We start from the raw sequence: 20,426 nt of genomic DNA on the forward strand, positions 1-20,426 counted from the left end.
ACCCCGTTTCCTTATGAGTTGGAAAATTGTGTTAGATGTAAATATAAACGGAATACAATGATTTGCAAATCATTTTCAATATATATATATTCAATTGAATATGCTACAAAGACAACATATTTGATGTTCAAAGTGATAAACTTAATCATTAACTTTAGAATTTGATACCAGCAACACGTAACAAAGAAGTTGGGAAAGTTGGCAATAAATACTGATAAAGTTGAGGAATGCTCATCAAAGACTTATTTGGAACATCCCACAGGTGAACAGGCAAATTGGGAACAGGTGGGTGCCATGATTGGGTATAAAACTAGATTCCATGAAATGCTTAGTCATTCACAAACAAGGATGGGGCGAAGGTCACCACTTTGTCAACAAATGTGTGAGCAAATTGTTGAAAAGTTTAAGAAAAACCTTTCTCAACCAGCTATTGCAAGAAATTTAGGGATTTCACCATATACGCTCCGTAATATCATCAAAGGTTTCAGAGAATCTGGAAAAATCACTGCTCGTAAGCAGCTAAGCCCGTGACCTTCGATCCCTCAGGCTGTACTGCATCAACAAGCGACATCAGTGTGTAAAGGATATAACCACATGGGCTCAGGAACACTTCAGAAACCCACTGTCAGTAACTACAGTTGGTCGCTACATCTGTAAGTGCAAGTTAAAACTCTCCTATGCAAGGCGAAAACCCTTTATCAACAACACCCAGAAACGCCGTCGGCTTCGCTGTGCCTGAGCTCATCTAAGATGGACTGATACAAAGTGGAAAAGTGTTCTGTGGTCTGACGAGTCCACATTTCCAAATTGTTCTTGGAAACTGTGGACGTCGTGTCCTCCGGACCAAAGAGGAAAAGAACCATCCGGATTGTTATAGGCGCAAAGTGTAAAAGGCAGCATGTGTGATGGTATGGGGGTGTATTAGTGCCCAAGACATGGGCAACTTACACATCTGTGAAGGCGCCATTAATGCTGAAAAGTACATACAGGTTTTGGAGCAACATATGTTGCCATCCAAGCAACGTTACCATGGACGCCCCTGCTTATTTCAGCAAGACAATGCCAAGCCACGTGTTACATCAACATGGCTTCATAGTAAAAGAGTGCGGGTACTAGACTGGCCTGCCTGTAGTCCAGACCTGTCTCCCATTGAAAATGTGTGGCGCATTATGAAGCCTAAAATAGCACAACGGAGACCCCCGGACTGTTGAACAACTTAAGCTGTACATCAAGCAAGAATGGGAAAGAATTCCACCTGAGAAGCTTAAAAAATGTGTCTCCTCAGTTCCCAAACGTTTACTGAGTGTTGTTAAAAGGAAAGGCCATGTAACACAGTGGTGAACATGCCTTATCCTAAATTCTAAGTGAATTATTATTTGCAAAAAAAAAGATCTTGTTTTTGTAACATATTCAACTGAATATGGGTTGAAAATGATTTGCAAATCATTGTATTCCGTTTATATTTACATCTAACACAATTTCCCAACTCATATGGAAACGAGGTTTGTAGTATTTTATTGAGAAGGGACGTGCAGAAGGGAATTGCACGGAGAAGATTGTTGACTCACGCACCTGACGTGGTTGGCGATGAGGCCGGACGGGGGGATAAAGAAGTCGTCCACTCGGTCGATGCGTCGTCCCACTGGCTGCGTGTGGACGGTGTGATGGGAGACTTTTCCACTGGCCTCACTGATCACCTGTCGGATTGAAATGGGGCGTTAGAATCCTACCAGACAGTTTTACTTATGCTCTAGTACAATACCTGCAGTGTAGGGTAGTTCTTCTGCCGGTCCCCCCAGCTGAGGAGCCACACCTGGTCACGAGACTTGTCGTAGTGCAGCTTCACAGGGTACGGGTCGGTGCTGACCGTCTGTAAGGCCACACATTCTTCAGACGCTATTTCTCCAAAGTGCAGTGTGAGTACAGCCCTTGTCTGGTTCAATACCTTCTTTTCCTCAAACCTGAGTTGTCCGGCATGGGAGACAAGCTCAAAGCCCAAAGCTACTACACCGCTTCTCTCTCATGATGTACGACCCGGGATCGAGTCCCGTGCGGAACAGAAAAGAAGGGAAAGAAGCAGGCGGTTTGTACTTGCCTACAATCAAGTATGGTGGCGTTGGTAGCATGCACGACTGCTACCGAAGGCGAAGGAGCTGTGGTTCATTGAGTGGAAAGATGAATTCCAACATCATCTGGGCGGTGTAGCTCGGTTGGTAGAGCGGCCGTGCCAGCAACTTCCGCCATCCTAGTCACTGCTGTTGTGTCCTTGGGCAAGACACTTTGCCCACCTGCTCCCAGTGCCACCCACACTGCTTTAAATGTAACTGAGCTATTGGCTTTCACTATGTAAAGCACTTTGAGTCACTTGAGAAAAAGCGCTATATAAATGTAATTCACTTCACTTCACTTCACATGTTCTGTGACATTCTGAAGCATATCAGAACGCCCTCCCTTGGTGATCAGTTTTCTAACATACCGTTTTTTCCGGACCATAGGGCACACCGTATTATAAGGCGCACTGCCGATGAATGGTCAATTTTCGATCTTTTTTCATATATGAGGCGCATCGGACTATAGGGCGCATTAAAGGAGTCATATTATATTTCCTTCAATGTTTTCAATCAATCAATGTTTCCCTTATATAACCCTAAATCATAAGTGTCTCTAAGGGCTGCACAAGCCACAACGACATCCTCGGCTCGGATCCCACATCAGGGCAAGGAAAAACTCAACCCAATGGGACAATGAGAAACCTTGGAGAGGACCGGGCGACCGGTGCAATGGACGTCGAGTGAATCCAGCATAATATTGTGAGAGTCCAGTCCATAGTGGATCTAACATAATAGTGAGAGTCCAGTCCATAGTGGATCTAACATAATAGTGAGAGTCCAGTCCATATTGGATCTAACATAATAGTGAGAGTCCAGTCCATAGTGGATCTAACATAATAGTGTGAGAGTCCAGTCCATAGTGGATCTAACATAATAGTGTGAGAGTACAGTTCATAGTGGATCCAACATAATAGTGAGAGTCCAGTCCATAGTGGATCTAACATAATAGTGAGAGCCCAGTCCATAGTAGATCTAACATATAAGTGTGAGTCCAGTCCATAGTGGATCTAACATAATAGTGAGAGTCCAGTCCATAGTGGATCCAACATATTAGTGAGAGTCCAGTCCATAGTGGATCTAACATAATAGTGAGAGTCCAGTCCATAGTGGATCTAACATAATAGTGTGAGAGTCTAGTCCATAGTGGAGCTAACATAATAGTGAGAGTCCAGTCCATAGTGGATCTAACATAATAGTGTGGGACTCCAGTCCATAGTGGATCTAACATAATAGTGAGAGTCCAGTCCATAGTGGATCTAACATTATAGTGCGAGTCCAGTCCATAGTGGATCCAACATAATAGTGAGAGTCCAGTCCATAGTGGATCTAACATTATAGTGTGAGAGTCCAGTCCATAGTGGATCTAACATAAGAGTGAGAGTCCAGTCCATAGTGGATCTAACATTATAGTGTGAGAGTCCAGTCCATAGTGGATCTAACATAATAGTGAGAGTCCAGTCCATAGGGGATCTAACATAATAGTGTGAGTCCAGTCCATAGTGAATCTAACATATAAGTGAGAGTCCAGTCCATAGTGGATCTAACATAATAGTGTGAGAGTCCAGTCCATAGTGGATCTAACATAATAGTGAGAGTCCAGTCCATAGTGGATCTAACATAATAGTGTGAGAGTCCAGTCCATAGTGGATCTAACATTATAGTGAGAGTCCAGTCCATAGTGGATCTAACATACTAGTGTGAGAGTCCAGTCCATAGTGGATCTAACATAATAGTGAGAGTCAAGTCCATAGGGGATCTAACATAATAGTGAGAGTCCAGTCCATAGTGGATCTAACATATAAGTGAGAGTCCAGTCCATAGTGGATCTAACATAATAGTGAGAGTCCAGTCCATAGTGGATCTAACATACTAGTGTGAGAGTCCAGTTCATAGTGGATCCAACATAACATTGTGAGAGTCCAGTCCATAGTGGATCTAACATAATAGTGTGAGACTCCAGTCCATAGTAGATCTAACATATAAGTGAGAGTCCAGTCCATAGTGGATCTAACATAATAGTGAGTGTCCAGTCCATAGTGGATCTAACATAATAGTGAGAGTCCAGTCCATAGTGGATCTAACATAATAGTGTGAGAGTCCAGTCCATAGTGGATCTAACATAATAGTGTGAGACTCCAGTCCATAGTGGATCTAACATAATAGTGAGAGCCCAGTCCATAGTGGATCTAACATAATAGTGAGAGTCCAGTCCATAGTGGATCAAACATAATAGTGTGAGAGTCCAGTCCATAGTGGATCTAACATAATAGTGTGAGAGTCCAGTCCATAGTGGATCTAACATAATAGTGAGAGTCCAGTCCATAGTGGATCTAACATATAAGTGAGAGTCCAGTCCATAGTGGATCTAACATAATAGTGAGAGTCCAGTCCATAGTGGATCTAACATAATAGTGTGAGAGTCCAGTCCATAGTGGATCTAACATAATAGTGTGAGAGTCCAGTCCATAGTGGATCTAACATAATAGTGAGAGTCCAGTCCATAGTGGATCTAACATAATAGTGCGAGTCCAGTCCATAGTGGATCTAGCATATTAGTGAGAGTCCAGTCCATAGTGAATCTAACATAATAGTGAGAGTCCAGTCCATAGTGGATCTAACATATAAGTGAGAGTCCAGTCCATAGTGGATCTAACATAATAGTGAGAGTCCAGTCCATAGTGGATCTAACATATAAGTGAGAGTCCAGTCCATAGTGAATCTAACATAATAGTGAGAGTCCAGTCCATAGTGGATCTAACATATAAGTGAGAGTCCAGTCCATAGTGGATCTAACATATAAGTGAGAGTCCAGTCCATAGTGGATCTAACATATAAGTGAGAGTCCAGTCCATAGTGGATCTAACATAATAGTGAGAGTCCAGTCCATAGTGGATCTACCATAATAGTGTAAGAGTCCAGTCCATAGTGGATCTAACATAATAGTGTGAGAGTCCAGTCTATAGTGGATCTAACATAATAGTGAGAGTCCAGTCCATAGTGGATCTAACATATAAGTGAGAGTCCAGTCCATAGTGGATCTAACATAATAGTGAGAGTCCAGTCCATAGTGGATCTAGCATAATAGTGTGAGAGTCCAGTCCATAGTGGATCTAACATATAAGTGAGAGTCCAGTCCATAGTGGATCTAACAAAATAGTGAGAGTCCAGTCCATAGTGGATCTAGCATAATAGTGTGAGAGTCCAGTCCATAGTGGATCTAACATAATAGTGTGAGATTTCAGTCCATAGTGGATCTAACATAATAGTGAAAGTCCTGTCCATAGTGGATCTAACATAATAGTGCGAGTCCAGTCCATAGTGGATGTAACATAATAGTGAGAGTCCAGTCCATAGTGGCTCTAACATAATAGTGTGAGAGTCCAGTCCATAGTGGATCTAACATAATAGTGAGAGTCCAGTCCATAGGGGATCTAACATAATAGTGCGAGTCCAGTCCATAGTGGCTCTAACATAATAGTGAAAGTTCAGTCCCTAGTGGATCTAACATAATAGTGCGAGTCCAGTCCATAGTGGATCTAACATAATAGTGAGAGTCCAGTCCATAGTGGCTCTAACATAATAGTGTGAGAGTCCAGTCCATAGTGAAATACTTGAAATTCTTAAAATACTGTGGTTTTTTTAGGTTAAGTTTACAGGGAACAATGAAATACTTGATAGCAAATTCATAAAATCATAACAATTCAACATTATTGCAAAAAAACAACAACCATAAAATATTGCAATTTCCTGAAAAATCTGCAGCGAATTCAGACATTTTAGGCCTCAACAATGACAAAAAAGCCTGGAGGAACTGATTTAGACAAGAATGGTTATGTGTTGACTCATGTTCAGTGGATAGTAATATCCTTTGAGCTGTCAAAGTTAACACAATAATAATTTTTTTAATGGCCGTTTAGTGCACACGCATTGTGTAGTGTGGTAGAATGTGGCTTAATTAACTGAAGAGCCACAAGCGGGAAAATAGCAAGCAGAAGTGGCTAAAGAAAAGGGTACAATATGGAAATATTAGGTCCAAACCCATGACAAGTCGTTCTCCCGACAAGAATAGACCATTTTTTGCCGTGAGCCGTCTTCACTGCAGCGAACGCCTGCTGCGCACGTCGTTCAGAGGTGCGTGGAGCTTTGCTTCCCTGTTTAGATTACAGTTAAGGTGCAATGATAACATAATAAAACATAGATTTTACTGTACCTGGTTTAGTAAGACACCATGAAAGCTCAACATAAATGAAAGGCGGCAGGCAAGAAGTCGAAAATAACCTTTTTAATTGCACAACGTGTCAAGCCACTTTCTCAAACCAATCACACTTTTCCGGCTTCAAAATAAAAGTGCTACGCTTTACATCCGGTCTAATTACAGTAACAAAATAAACAAGGCTTACATTATGATCATGCGTTGTCAAAGACGTTTTGTTTTGTTTGTTTCTTAATTTTTGTGGCAGGCTGAAATGTTGTTTATATTGTTTTATAAAATGTTCTGATTGAGTCCTCAAATACAGAATGTTTAGCAGGCTAAATATTATTTTTTTAATAATAAATACAGAAGGTTAAAACATTGTCATGCAGAGATATGAATATTATTAACTTGTACAACATGTAATATACAGAATATTAGAAGCTTTGATTCAAGTACAAATATCAAGGATTACATTACAAAATATATTCTACAATCAATCCATGATCATAATAATCCACATTATTGTGTGAAACTGGTATTTAAACATGGTGTAGCTCAGGCCTGGGCAATTATTTTGACCCACGGGGCCAAATTTAGACAAAAAATGTGTCTGGGGGCCGGTATATCTGATTTTTAGGAACCTCACAATAATGTCTGATTGAAAGCTAAAAAGGTTATGACAGACCGCCTTAGAAAACAGAATGGAATTTTAAATGTTTTTACTGAATGAGACACCCAGAATGTACATGAAAATAAAGAATGTGGGATTTACAATATTAACTATGAAGGATAAAACACTGAATATTGACATAATATGAACATCACCCCCCCCCTCCATCCAAATATTTTACAATGAAGCGAAATGCATTAAGAATGCAACACAGTGAATTATGAACGTGAAGGGTAAACAAAAAAACAAAACACCTACAATCTGTTACATCTGATATATCACTAAACTTTAGAACTTTGTTGTAAAAATCTCCTTCCACGTCTGTCCCTGACACCCACATTTCAGCCTCTGGAAACCATACTTGCCAACCCTCCCGAATTTTCCGGGAGACTCCCGAATTTCAGTTCCTCTCCCGAAAATCTCCCGGGACAACCATTCTCCCGAATTTCTCCCGATTTCCAGCCGAACTTAAGGCATGCCCCCTCCAGGTCTGTGCGGACCTGAGTGAGGACAGCCTGTCGTCACGTCCGCTTTTTCTCCATATAAACAGCGTGCCGGCCCAGTCACGTTATAACATCTACGGCTTTTGGCGAGTGCACAACTGCACACACAACAAGAAGGAGACGAAGCAGAAGAACGAGAGACACAGTCATGGTGACGACGGGTGACAGAGAATAGAACGAGGATGGATAATTCAACCCTAAACTCACTCCTTTCCTGCAAATTTAATTTTACAGATGCTGCCTGTAATAGTTGTTTGTTGCCATCTCCTGGTGAATGTTGGGTATAGTGTTCTGTGGTTCCTTTTTGGTTGGCCAACGGTTTACGTTGTATTGCGCTCCCTGACGGCAAGTGTGGGAGTCGGTTCTGAAGTATGAAGTAAAGAGACGTAACTTCATCACCTCGCCTGGTTATTGACTCCAACCCAGAATATTACTCTGCCCATACCTATGCTCCTTCAAAGGCTGTGCTACTGGCTGCAAAGCATTGCACTTTCAAATACAACAATGAATAGAGGTGTTCTGTTACAACTAAAAGTTGTAAACTCTTGTTGTTGAAGTGTGTTGTGCTTATTGCTTGTTATTTAATTAACATTATTACATGTGTATTTGTCGCCATCATGTGGTCAGGGCAGTTACTACATCTTTGAGAAGTGTGTACTTTGAATCAAACTTTATTGACCGGAAGTTGCTTAAGCCAAGCAGAGAAATCTACGGTGCCAGCACGTACTTTATGGTGGTTCTTTTCCAAGAAATACTGCATATATATTTTGTTTAAGATTGCATCACCGGTATGTATCCTAAGTTGAACTTTGAAACTTGTTTTTTGTCTATAATATTTCAAGCTAAATTTACGATTTGTGATGTATAATGAGATCTTTGTCATGCTCATTAGCGATAATTTGCCATGTCATCTAAGATGGCGTCGTAGTACAAATTCACTTTTGTTTACCTTCTCATGCCTTGTAAGGTTGCATTACAGTATATAAATGAACACCATACTTGCAAACCCTCCCGGATTTTCCGGGAGACTCCCAAAATTCAGCGCCTCTCCCGAAAACCTCCCGGGACAAATTATCTCCCGAAAATCTCCCAGAATTTTCCATAATATAAACGGCGTGCCTGCCCAATGACGTTATAACTGTAGAATGACCGAGGGCGAGTTCTTGGTTTCTTATGTGGGTTTATTGTTAGGCAGTTTCATTAACGTCCTCCCAGCGCGGTAACAAAACACAACAACAGCAGTCACGTTTTCGTCTACCGTAAAGCAGTTCGTCAGTTCGTTGTGACACTCTTAAACAGGACAATACTGCCATCTAGTGCATTTGATGAAAGCACTTTTGTGCGTGGCCTTGCGATTAGATGGCGACTTGTCCAGGGTGTACACCGCCTTCCACCCGATTGTAGCTGAGATAGGCTCCAGCGCCCCCCGCAACCCCAAAGGGAATAAGCGGTAGAAAATGGATGGATGGATGGACTTTTGTGCGTGAAACACAGCAATGCATCATCAGAGAGGGTGTTCAGCATGGTTAGATAAATAGTGAAAGAGAATAGAACAAGGATGGACAATTCAACCCTTAACCCAACAAGTATATGTGTAAATAAATGAACGCTGAAATTCAAGTATTTCTTTTATTTATATATATATATATATATATATATATATATATATATATATATATATATATATATATATGAATGAAATACTTGACTTGGTGAATTCTAGCTGTAAATATACTCCTCCCCTCTTAACCACGCCCCCCCAACCATCTACTGATCACACTTATCATTTCACCATGTACCAAATAAAATAGCTTTGAGGTCCGTAAAGACAATCAGAATTATTACGTACATCAGGTGCACCGTGTTATAAGGCGCACTGTCAAGTTTTGAGAAAAAAACATATTTTAAGTGCGCCTTATAGTCTGGAAATACGGTACTAATGATGAAAAATGATATCATTCTGCGATTATTGTCATTAATTTTTGAATATTCTATTAACAAAATGTGATTAATCGCAATTAAATATTTTAATCGTTTGACAGCCCTAAAGTGTACATCACTCCAAAGTACAGAAGAGGTGTGTGTGTGTGTGTGTGTGTGTGTGTGTGTGTGTGTGTGTGTGTGTGTGTGTGTGTGTGTGTGTGTGTGTGTGTGCGTGTGTGTGTGTGCGTGTGTGTGTGTGTGTGTGTGTGTGTGTGTGTGTAACAGTCCTCATTACATCTCCATGCAGAGGGCTTGTTCAGACAGTGACAGCAAGTCGGAGCACGGATGAAAAATGACGGCAGCCTTTCCCGCAATCCCAACAGACGCACTTTTAATAAACACGTTTGAGGAGAGAGCGCTAATCGGACTGTTTACATGCGCACGGCTGACAGAACCCGAGGGAGCGTGACACTAATCTCAGGGCATGTAGTCACAGGAGGAAACAGGTGTTGCAGTGATGTTCGTGGCTATGGACTCTTCTAGAGGTTCTCGGCCTTGACAAAGGAGTTTTTCAGAGGCTGAGGGATGACTCACATAAAACCATCCTGCTGTTTTATGGAGCTCTTGAAATGGCAAACATGTGGCTGGAAACATCAACCACACAACTAAACAGCCGGGGTGGAGGCAGGTTAGCCACGTAGCTTCTGCTATCTTATGGAAGAGCATTTCGTTGTTCTGGCACGATACACAGCTGGGTGAGAAAGATGAGACAGAATATTGTAGGAAACGTACACCGCCCGGAGTTCCTTAAGGCTCTGGATGCTGTGGGGCTGTCTTGGTTGACAAGACTCTGCAGCATCGCATGGACATCGGGGGCAGTACCTCTGGATTGGCAGACCGGGGTGGTGGTTCCTCTCTTTAAGAAGGGGCATCGGAGGGTGTGTTCTAACTATCGTGGGATCACACTCCTCAGCCTTCCCGGTAAGGTCTATTCAGGTGTACTGGAGAGGAGGCTACGCTGGATAGTCGAACCTCGGATTCAGGAGGAACAGTGTGGTTTTCGTCCTGGTCGTGGAACTGTGGACCAGCTCTATACTCTCGGCAGGGTCCTTGAGGGTGCATGGGAGTTTGCCCAACCAGTCTACATGTGCTTTGTAGACTTGGAGAAGGCATTCGACCGTGTCCCTCGGGAAGTCCTGTGGGGAGTGCTCAGAGAGTATGGGGTATCGGACTGTCTGATTTTGGCGGTACGCTCCCTGTATGATCAGTGTCAGAGCTTGGTCCGCATTGCCGGCAGTAAGTCGGACACGTTTCCAGTGAGGGTTGGACTCCGCCAAGGCTGCCCTTTGTCACCGATTCTGTTCATAACTTTTATGGACAGGATTTCTAGGCGCAGTCAAGGCGTTGAGGGGATCTGGTTTGGTGGCTGCAGGATTAGGTCTCTGCTTTTTGCAGATGATGTGGTCCTGATGGCTTCATCTGGCCAGGATCTTCAGCTCTCGCTGGATCGGTTCGCAGCCGAGTGTGAAGCGACTGGGATGAGAATCAGCACCTCCAAGTCCGAGTACATGGTTCTCGCCCGGAAAAGGGTGGAGTGCCATCTCCCGGTTGGGGAGGAGATCTTGCCCCAAGTGGAGGAGTTCAAGTACCTCGGAGTCTTGTTCACGAGTGAGGGAAGAGTGGATCGTGAGATTGACAGGCGGCTCGGTGCGGCGTCTTCAGTAATGCGGACGCTGTATCGATCCGTTGTGGTGAAGAAGGAGCTGAGCCGGAAGGCAAAGCTCTCAATTTACCGGTCGATCTACGTTCCCATCCTCACCTATGGTCATGAGCTTTGGGTCATGACCGAAAGGACAAGATCCCGGGTACAAGCGGCTGAAATGAGTTTCCTCCGCCGGGTGGCGGGGCTCTCCCTTAGAGATAGGATGAGAAGCTCTGTCATCCGGGGGGAGCTCAAAGTAAAGCCGCTGCTCCTCCACATGGAGAGGAGCCAGATGAGGTGGTTCGGGCATCTGGTCAGGATGCCACCCGATCGCCTCCCTAGGGAGGTGTTTAGGGCACGTCCGACCGGTAGGAGGCCACGGGGAAGACCCAGGACACGTCGAGAAGACTATGTCTCCCGGCTGGCCTGGGAACGCCTCGGGATCCCCGGGAAGAGCTGGACGAAGTGGCTGGGGAGAGGGAAGTCTGGGCTTCCCTGCTTAGGCTGCTGCCCCCGCGACCCGACCTCGGATAAGCGGAAGAAGATGGATGCATGGATGGATACAGTTGTGGTCAAAAGTGTACATATACGTGTAAAGAACATCATGTCATGGCTGTCTTGAGTTTCCAATCATTTCTACAACTGCTATTTTTTTTGTGATAGAGTGATTGGAGCATATATTTGTTGGTCACAAAAAACATTCATGAAGTTTGGTTCTTTTATGAATTTATTATGGGTCTACTGAAAAGGTGAGCAAATGTGCTGGGTCAAAAGTATACATACAGCAATGTTAATATTTGCTTAAATGTCCCTTGGCAAGTTTCACTGCAATAAGGCGCTTTTGGTAGCCATCCACAAGCTTCTGCTTGAATTTTTGACCACTCCTCTTGACAAAATTGGTGCAGTTCAGCTAAATGTGTTGGTTTTCCGACATGGACTTGTTTCTTCAGCATTGTCCACACGTTTAAGTCAGGACTTTGGGAAGGCCATTCTAAAACCTTCATTCTAGCCTGATTTAGCCATTCCTTTACCACTTTTGAGGTGTGTTTGGGGTCATTGTCCTGTTGGAACACCCAACTGCGCCCAAGACCCAACCTCCGGGCTGATGATTTTAGCTTGTCCTGAAGAATTTGGAGGTAATCCTCCTTTTTCATTGTCCCATTTACTCTCTGTAAAGCAGCAGTTCCATTGGCAGCAAAACAGGCCCAGAGCATAATACTACCACCACCAAGCATGGTGGTGGTAGTATTATGCTCTGGGCCTGTTTTGCTGAAAAATATTAACATTGTTGTATGTATACTTTTGACCAAGCACATTTGCTCACAATTTCAGTAGACCCATAATAAATTCATAAAAGAAGCAAACTTCATGAATGTTTTTTGTGACCACCAAGAATGTGCTCCAATCACTCTATCACAAAAAAATAAGAGTTGTAGAAATGATTGGAAACTCAAGACAGCCATGACATTATGTTCTTTACAAGTGTATGCACACTTTGGACAACAGATGTATGCCCATAACTTGTAGGTTGACGTTTAAGATAAACATGGAGTCTCTCCTCCAGGATAGAGCTATCACTTTTGCATTTCGAAGCCTGGTTTTATTGCCTCTTCTCGTGAGAGAGCTAATTTTAGTCCACATGTGAATGTCCAAATAAGGCTTCTTATTTTATTGTGGACTTCATGAATGTTTTTTGTGTCCAACAAGTATGTGCTCCAATCACTCTATCACAAAAAAATAACAGTTGTAGAAATGATTGGAAACTCAAGACAGCCATGACATTAAGTGTATGTAAACTTTTGACCACGACTGTATATATGAATATATTCATATAATATTATTAATATTTAAATAAAAAAACATTTTTTACGATATGAATCGATTTAGAATCGAGATGGAAAAAGATCACATTTTGGATGGGAATCTTTCTTTGTGCACCACTTTATGGCAGTGCGTATCTACTGTAACCATGAAACAAATGTCCAAGAACATGGTTCCTTCGTGCTTAAGAGGCTAATAATAGTATTTATTTCTCTGGAGGATGCAGAAAGTGCGCTGTCAGAAAAATTGTATTTAAATTATCAAAAAACTTTCCATTCTGAGTTCCCAATGAACAGACTAGAGGCTGTTTTTGTTGCACCAAGCAAAGGCTTGGAAAATTCCATTGTGTACGATGGGATGAGACGGGAGGGGTTTATCTATTGTCATCGAAGACCTGCCCAACCTGAATCCAGGACTAGCCCAAGCCCGAGGCATCTTTTTATTTTGTTTTCAATGTGACCAAAAACAAGAGCTTTTTACATACCCCCCATTCCTTTGGAAGCAGATGTTAATGTGTAAACAGGGAGTGTCCAAATAAAGGAGGAGACATAAACCTTTTTCGTCAGAGCGTGGTGGAAGACTGTAGAGAGTACAGTCGCCGCGTTTCTCCTCAAAATTGAGTCCAAATTTAATTCTGTCTCTGTTTGATTCTTTGCTTCTTGTCTTGTTTAATAGATGTCATCAGTGTTTGAACCTGACATGCGCTATAAAAGGGAGACGCATGTTTTAAATGAAAATGCTCACATTATAAAGTGCGTTTTTAACGTCGCAGCAGTGGCCTTACGAGGTTGACCACATGCTTTTTAGTTATTGCTCACTATTGCTCACGACTGCGTCTGCCGCCACGCTCATCTTTATTGACAATAAAACTAGTTAACATGTGCCGTTTCCTGCTCCGTTGAACCACATTGCAAGGACGGGAGGGAAGCCAGCAGATCTGACCGCTTCATTGATGCATCGCCACATCCCTGCTTCAGAGCGTTCAAAAGGGAAAGTGAAAGCGCGAGTACGTGCCTTTTCCTGCGACTGGAGGCAGGAGGTTCAGGTGGTTAATTAACGGCTGCTAATACAAGGCGCTGAAGCTCAACCTCCAGGCGGCCTGAATAATGAGCCGGTGACAGTTTTTTGGGAGCTCAGCCTGCTTAGCGGCGCCTCCCCCGTGAGACCTGGGAGCTGTAAACTGCCATCTGTGGAGGACCTGGACTACACGCCCACAAAGCCAATGACATGGACGAGTGAACTTGCAGGCACTTGGGTGGAAAAACAAAACAAAAGTTGTAATCTCTACAGGGACTGTTCTGCCATCACCTGCACAATGCTCTTAGTACACTGCAAAAAGTCAGTGTTCAAAAACAAGAAAAAACAAAACAAAAATGAGAGGTATTTTATTCTAAGCACAACTATCTGCCAATAGAACAAGAAATTTGGTTTGTCAAGACTTTCCAAAACAAGTGAAATTAAAGCTGCAAGCAGCGATGGACGGGGCCGACTTTGAAGGCTCATAAAATCCAAACCGAAGCAGTAATTAAAACTCTTTCATCAACTTTTAATCAGACGGGTTCAATCTCTCTCCTGGGCTAATTTGAAGCCGACATGACAAATGCGCTCAGAGGAGATAATGTTTGAAAAAAGGTGACTGTTTTTACTCAACTTTTGTTTTGAAGGGGGAATTGCAAACTTCCTGCTGAGTTTTGCTGGGGGTTGTCAGTGAATGAAAGATAGGTCTAAGTGAGACCTACATAGGGATTGTTGTTTCATGTCTCTACGACATTCCTACTGGGAGTTACAGGCAGTTTTGTCTGTGTTTTCTTCCTAGGGGGCGCTAGAGCGCAATTTTGAGTTTTGGGGTTTGGTTTTTTGATTATATCGCAATTTTCGCCAGTCCTGATGTGTGTCCAATTTGGTGAGTTTTGAAGCATGTTAAGGGGGCCAAATTACAGCTCAAAGAGGTGGCGGTATAATAATAAAACGCTAGAAATTCAATAGGGTCCTCTGTCCCAAAAGGACTCGGTCCCTAATTAGCTAACCTCAATGAACCCAAAAATACCTTAAAATAAGTATATTCTCACTAATAACAAGTGCACTTTTCTTGGTAGAAAAAAATATGTTGAAAAATATTCTTAAATGAAGTAAATGCTGGTGCCATTATCTTGACATAATGATATGCATACATCATGACTGCGTGGGTTCCCTCCGGGTACTCCGGCTTCCTCCCACTTCCAAAGACATGCACCTGGGGATAAGTTGATTGGCAACACTAAATTGGCCCTAGGGTGTGAATGTGAGTGTGAATGTTGTCTGTCTATCTGTGTTGGCCCTGTGATGAGATGGCGACTTGTCCAGGGTGTACCCCGCCTTCTGCCCGATTGTAGCTGAGATAGGCTCCAGCGCCCCCCGCGACCCCAAAGGGAATAAGCGGTAGAAAATGGATGGATGGATGATTTTTGTTTTCATGCTTGAAGTAAGAAATTATTACTTTAAAAAAGTAGTTTTATACTTGTGAGTGTTGATGACACAGCTTTGCAACAGATGATATTCTAGTTTCAAGCATGTTTTACTCAATATAGGTCATCAAATCTCAGCAACAAGCTGTAATATCTTACTAACATCATTTAGGACCAAAACACTTAAAACAAGTAAAACACTCTAACATAAAATCTGCTTACTGAAAATAATTATCTTATCAGACAGAAAATAAGCAAATATCACCCTTATTTGACATATTTCATCTTACTTAGATTTCACTTTTTGCAGTGTAGGGCTGGCCCCATACCAATACTTTAGTACCGGTACCAAAACATATTTCGATACTTTTCTAAATAAAGAGGACCACAAAAAAATGTAATTATTGTCTTTAATTAAAGAAAAAAATCTTAGGGTACATGCAACATATGTTTATTATTGTAATTTAGTCCTTAAATAAAATGGTGACCATACTAGACAACTTGTCTTTTAGTAGTAAGTAAACAAACAAAGACTCCTAATTAGTCTGCTGACATATGCAGTAACATATTGTGTCATTTATACACCTATTAATTTGTACACATTATGAGGGACAAACTGTAAAAATTGATTATTAATCCACTTGTTCATTTACTGTTAATATTCGCTTATTTTCTGTTTTAACGTGTTCTATCTACACTTCTGTTAAAATGTAATAATCACTGATTCTTCTCTTGTTTGATACTTTACATTAGTTTTGGATGATACCACACGTTTAGGTATCGATCCGATACCAAGTAGTTACAGGATCATACATTGGTCATATTCAAAGTCCTCATGTGTCCAGGGACGCATTTACTGACTTTATAAACATAATAAACCATTTTTAAAAAAGGAAAAAAAGAATTTGTGACGATCAAAAATATTGATGTAATCAGAGTAATATTGACTAGATACACTCCTGTACTTGGTATCATTACAGTGGATGTCAGGTGTAGATCCACCCATGGCGTTTGTTTACATTGTGACTCCGGTGAGCTATTGTGTCCTCCTACGGTGTGTAGTGAAGCATTTTTAGCAATTCCTCGTCCTCCAGTGATAATGATACTCGTAAGAAATGTACTTTATTTGTCGCCATGGAGACAAGGATTAGTGATTTAGAAGGAGCTACAACACTGCAGACGGCGCATGGATGTCTTAAAGCACCTCTTCCTGAGGGTGTTTCAGTGTTATAACTTCACCTTTATCTTTACTTTTTACACCAAAATGCGTCCATTCTCCCTTTTCTGTCTACACACTGTGTCTGCTTGTAAGTACTCTGTGTGTTTGCGCTGCCCAACATGCTCCTCTGGTACTTTTCAAACAGAGTATTGTACCGTTTTTTGATTCATTAGTACCGCGATTCTATTCTAGTACTGGTATACCGTACAACCCTTTGCTTCCCCTAGTGGTACGCCAAATAATCACTTGATTAGTGAAGTGAATTCTATTTATATAGCGCTTTTTTCTAGAGATTTTAAGCGCTTTAAATAGTGAAAGCCATTATCTACATCTTTAAGCTACATTCAAAGCAGCGTGGGCGGCACATGTGGGTAAAGTGTCTTGCCCAAGGACACAACAGCAATGACAGGGATGGCAAAAGCGGGTATCAAACCTGCAACCCTCAAGTTGCTGGCAGGGCTGCTCTAACAACCGACCAAGCCACGCCGCCCCCAGTTAAAGTACAGTGTTTTATTTTCCTATTTTCAAACTGTGTATAATGTTACAGTGGCCAAAAAATATAAATAAGCAGGGGCGTCCATGATAACGTTGCTTGGATGGCAACATATGTTGCTCCAAAACCTATATGTACCTTTCAGCATTAATAGTACCCATGTCTTGGGCACTAATACACCCCCATACCATCAACGTTGACCCTATAACAATCCGGATGGTTCTTTTCCTCTTTGTTCCAGAGGACACGACGTCCACAGTTTCCAAAAAAAAATTGGAATGTGGACTCGTCAGACCACAGAAAACTTTTCCACTTTGCATCAGTCCATCTTCGATGAGCTCGGGGCCAGCGAAGCCTTTCTGGGTGTTGTTGATAAAGTGGCTTTCGGAAGTGTTCCTGAGCCCATGTTTATGGACTTGCTTCTAAAATCTCGGATACAAGCAGTCCTGCAGCATGTTCGCCTGTGCACAGCTGTATAGACAGTAAACATCTAGAGTAGGAAGAGGATTCATACGGCTCCATTCGTTGCTATGTAGATTGGCACTTTCCATCATTTTTAGCAGACTGCATTGCAAAGTGATTCCCCCCACTCTTCCTCTCACACCAGGCCCACTCAGGAATGTGGCCATATCCCTATTGGAAATGTCCTCCAATAAGAACACAAGCTTGGTCTTCTATTTTAGTCAAGTCATAGGTAAACATAGTAGGCTATAGGCTACTAGAAGGTCGCAGCTACACAACAGCTAAGCACACATGCTTGACATACATAACAAGTGTTCTTAATTAAACAATATTGCAGCCCAAAACAGCACCTTTATCAACAAAACAAGCATCAAATAATTATAGTTGCATAGTTGCATACGGCGTGGCGAAGTTGATAGAGTGGCCGTGCCAGCAATCGGAGTGTTGCTGGTTACTGGGGTTCAATCCCCACCTTCTACCATCCGAGTCACGTCCGTTGTGTCCTTGGGCAAGACACTTCACCCTTGCTCCTGATGGCTGCTCGTTAGCGCCTTGCATGGCAGCTCCCGCCATTAGTGTGTGAATGTGTGTGTGAATGGGTGAATGTGGTAATACTGTCAAAGCGCTTTGAGTACCTTAAAGGTAGAAAAGCGCTATACAAGTACAACCCATTTATCATTATCATTTATATTACTTCACATACAACGTCTCCAAGGCAGATGTGTTTTAGTCAGTATCCAGTAATAAACGTGTCCGCATCGTTCGACTTACTCCGTCATGAGCTTAACTTAATGAATCATTGTGGCCAGTAGGTGTCGTACAAAAAAAAAATACCACTCCACTTTAACTTACAATATACGTTCATTTCAGACAATTTATAATCAGGTAGTCTGTGTTTTATTGTTAATTTTTTTAAATGTTTTTATTTTATTTTTTATAAATGGCTGTGCTATATATGATATGATAATGTCAATGAGAGATTTCTTATCACTGCTATGTTGGAATTATTATTATTGGAGATGTCCGATAATGGCTTTTTTGCCGATGTCCGATATTCCGATATTGTCCAACACTTAATTACCGATTCCGATATCAAGCGGTACCGATATATACAGTCGTGGAATTAACACATTATTATGCCTAATTTTGTTGTGATGCCCCGCTGGATGCATTAAACAATGTAACAAAATAAATCAACTCAAGTTATGGAAAAAAATGCCAACATGGCACTGCCATATTTAATATTGAAGTCACAAAGTGCATTATTTTTTTTAACACGCCTCAAAACAGCAGCTTGGAATTTGGGACATGCTCTCCCTGAGAGAGCATGAGGTGGGTGGGGTTGAGGTGGGGGGGGGGGGGTTAGGAGGTAGCGGGGGGTGTATATTGTAGCGTCCCAGAAGAGTTAGTGCTGCAAGGGGTTCTGTTGTGTTTATAAATGGGTTGTACTTGTATAGCGCTTTTCTACCTTCAAGGTACTCAAAGCGCTTTGACACTACTTCCACATTTACCCATTCACACACACATTCACACACTGATGGAGGGAGCTGCCATGCAAGGCGCTAACCAGCACCCATCAGGAGCAAGGGTGAAGTGTCTTGCTCAGGACACAACGGACATGTTGTGCATGTTGTGTTACGGTGCGGGAGTTCTTCCGAAATGTGTTTGTCATTCTTGTTTGGTGTGGGTTCACAGTGTGGCGCATATGTGTAACAGTGTTAAAGTTGTTTATACGGCCACCCTCAGTGTGACCTGTTTGGCTGTTGACCAAGTATGGTTGGCATTCACTTGTGTGTGTGAAAAGCCGTAGATATTATGTGACTGGGCTGGCACGCAAAGGCAGTGCCTTTAAGGTTTATTGGCGCTCTGTACTTCTCCCTACGTCCGTGTACACAGCGGCCTTTTAAAAAGTGTGGAGGATGCATATGTGTTTAAGAGTTCTTTCTTTTTACATAGCCATGTTTAGAATAACTAGTACTTTTCCTTTATATATACTACAAGTCTCTCTTTGTCTTCAGATTGTCTGTTTAGTGTCTCAAACCATCAGGAATGTGAATACCTCCCCCACTTGTTCCTTATCAGTGTTGTGAGGGGGACTGATGGGGGCTTTCTTCATGTGCAAGAAGTTGGCTCTTCCGTTTGAATGTCAGATCAACGAGAGTAGCCGATATAAATGTATTGGTTAATTTGACTCCCTAAAGCTTTAGTAAAACTTGAAAATATTCCAATTCTGTCTTGATGGTCCTTCTTACTCAGCATATATGTCATCGAAAGGACTTGGGATTGACCAGTAACTTAGATTCCCTGGGAGGAAGACCTGGTCGACGCAACAAAAGTCATACATTTTACTTTTTGAAACCGATACCGATAATTTCCGATATTACATTTTAAAGCATTTATCGGCCGATAATATCAGCAGTCCGATATTATCGGACATCTCTAATTATTGTTATTGATACTATTGTGGATATGATAAATTTTTGTTTGACTACTTTTGGATTGTTTGGGTGTCATGTTTGTGTGTCCTCTCAATTGCTCTGTTGATTGCTATTCTGAATGTCGCTGTGCCGGGTTTGGTTTTGGATTTGGAATTGTATCATTACGGTATTATTGTGTGTTATTTTGTTGGACTGATTAATATAAAAAATGAAAAATAAATCAATCAATGCGTTTTTCATAGCGACCATTCTTCTCTGATTGACTCGAAACATTTTCTGTCATTCCACACTACTAAATATTACAAGTTTAAAAGATTGGTGCTAATATTCTACATCGGTATCAGCCAATACTCAAGGCCACGATATCGAAATCGTATCAGAATTGATAAAGTGGTATCAGGACACCCACTACACACAATACTGTAATTTGTAGACATAGTCCTAT

At 41.9% G+C, this 20,426-nt stretch overlaps 1 protein-coding gene across 3 annotated transcripts in view; it reads right to left on the bottom strand.

The window, feature by feature from the left end:
• The window catches only part of fstl5 (follistatin-like 5), a 570,108-nt gene that overhangs the window by 23,973 nt on the left and 525,709 nt on the right, over nucleotides 1–20,426 (bottom strand). For all 3 annotated transcript variants that reach the window (XM_072914911.1, XM_061976896.2, XM_061976895.2), the window contains 2 exons: nucleotides 1,763–1,870; nucleotides 1,573–1,697 (listed from right to left, as the gene is read on the bottom strand). In XM_072914911.1, coding sequence (XP_072771012.1) covers nucleotides 1,573–1,697; nucleotides 1,763–1,870 — 233 coding nt within the window. The remainder of the gene's footprint in view (nucleotides 1–1,572; nucleotides 1,698–1,762; nucleotides 1,871–20,426) is intronic.

Source organism: Nerophis lumbriciformis, linkage group LG16, assembly GCF_033978685.3.
Source record: "Nerophis lumbriciformis linkage group LG16, RoL_Nlum_v2.1, whole genome shotgun sequence".
Classification (NCBI taxonomy): domain Eukaryota; kingdom Metazoa; phylum Chordata; class Actinopteri; order Syngnathiformes; family Syngnathidae; genus Nerophis; species Nerophis lumbriciformis.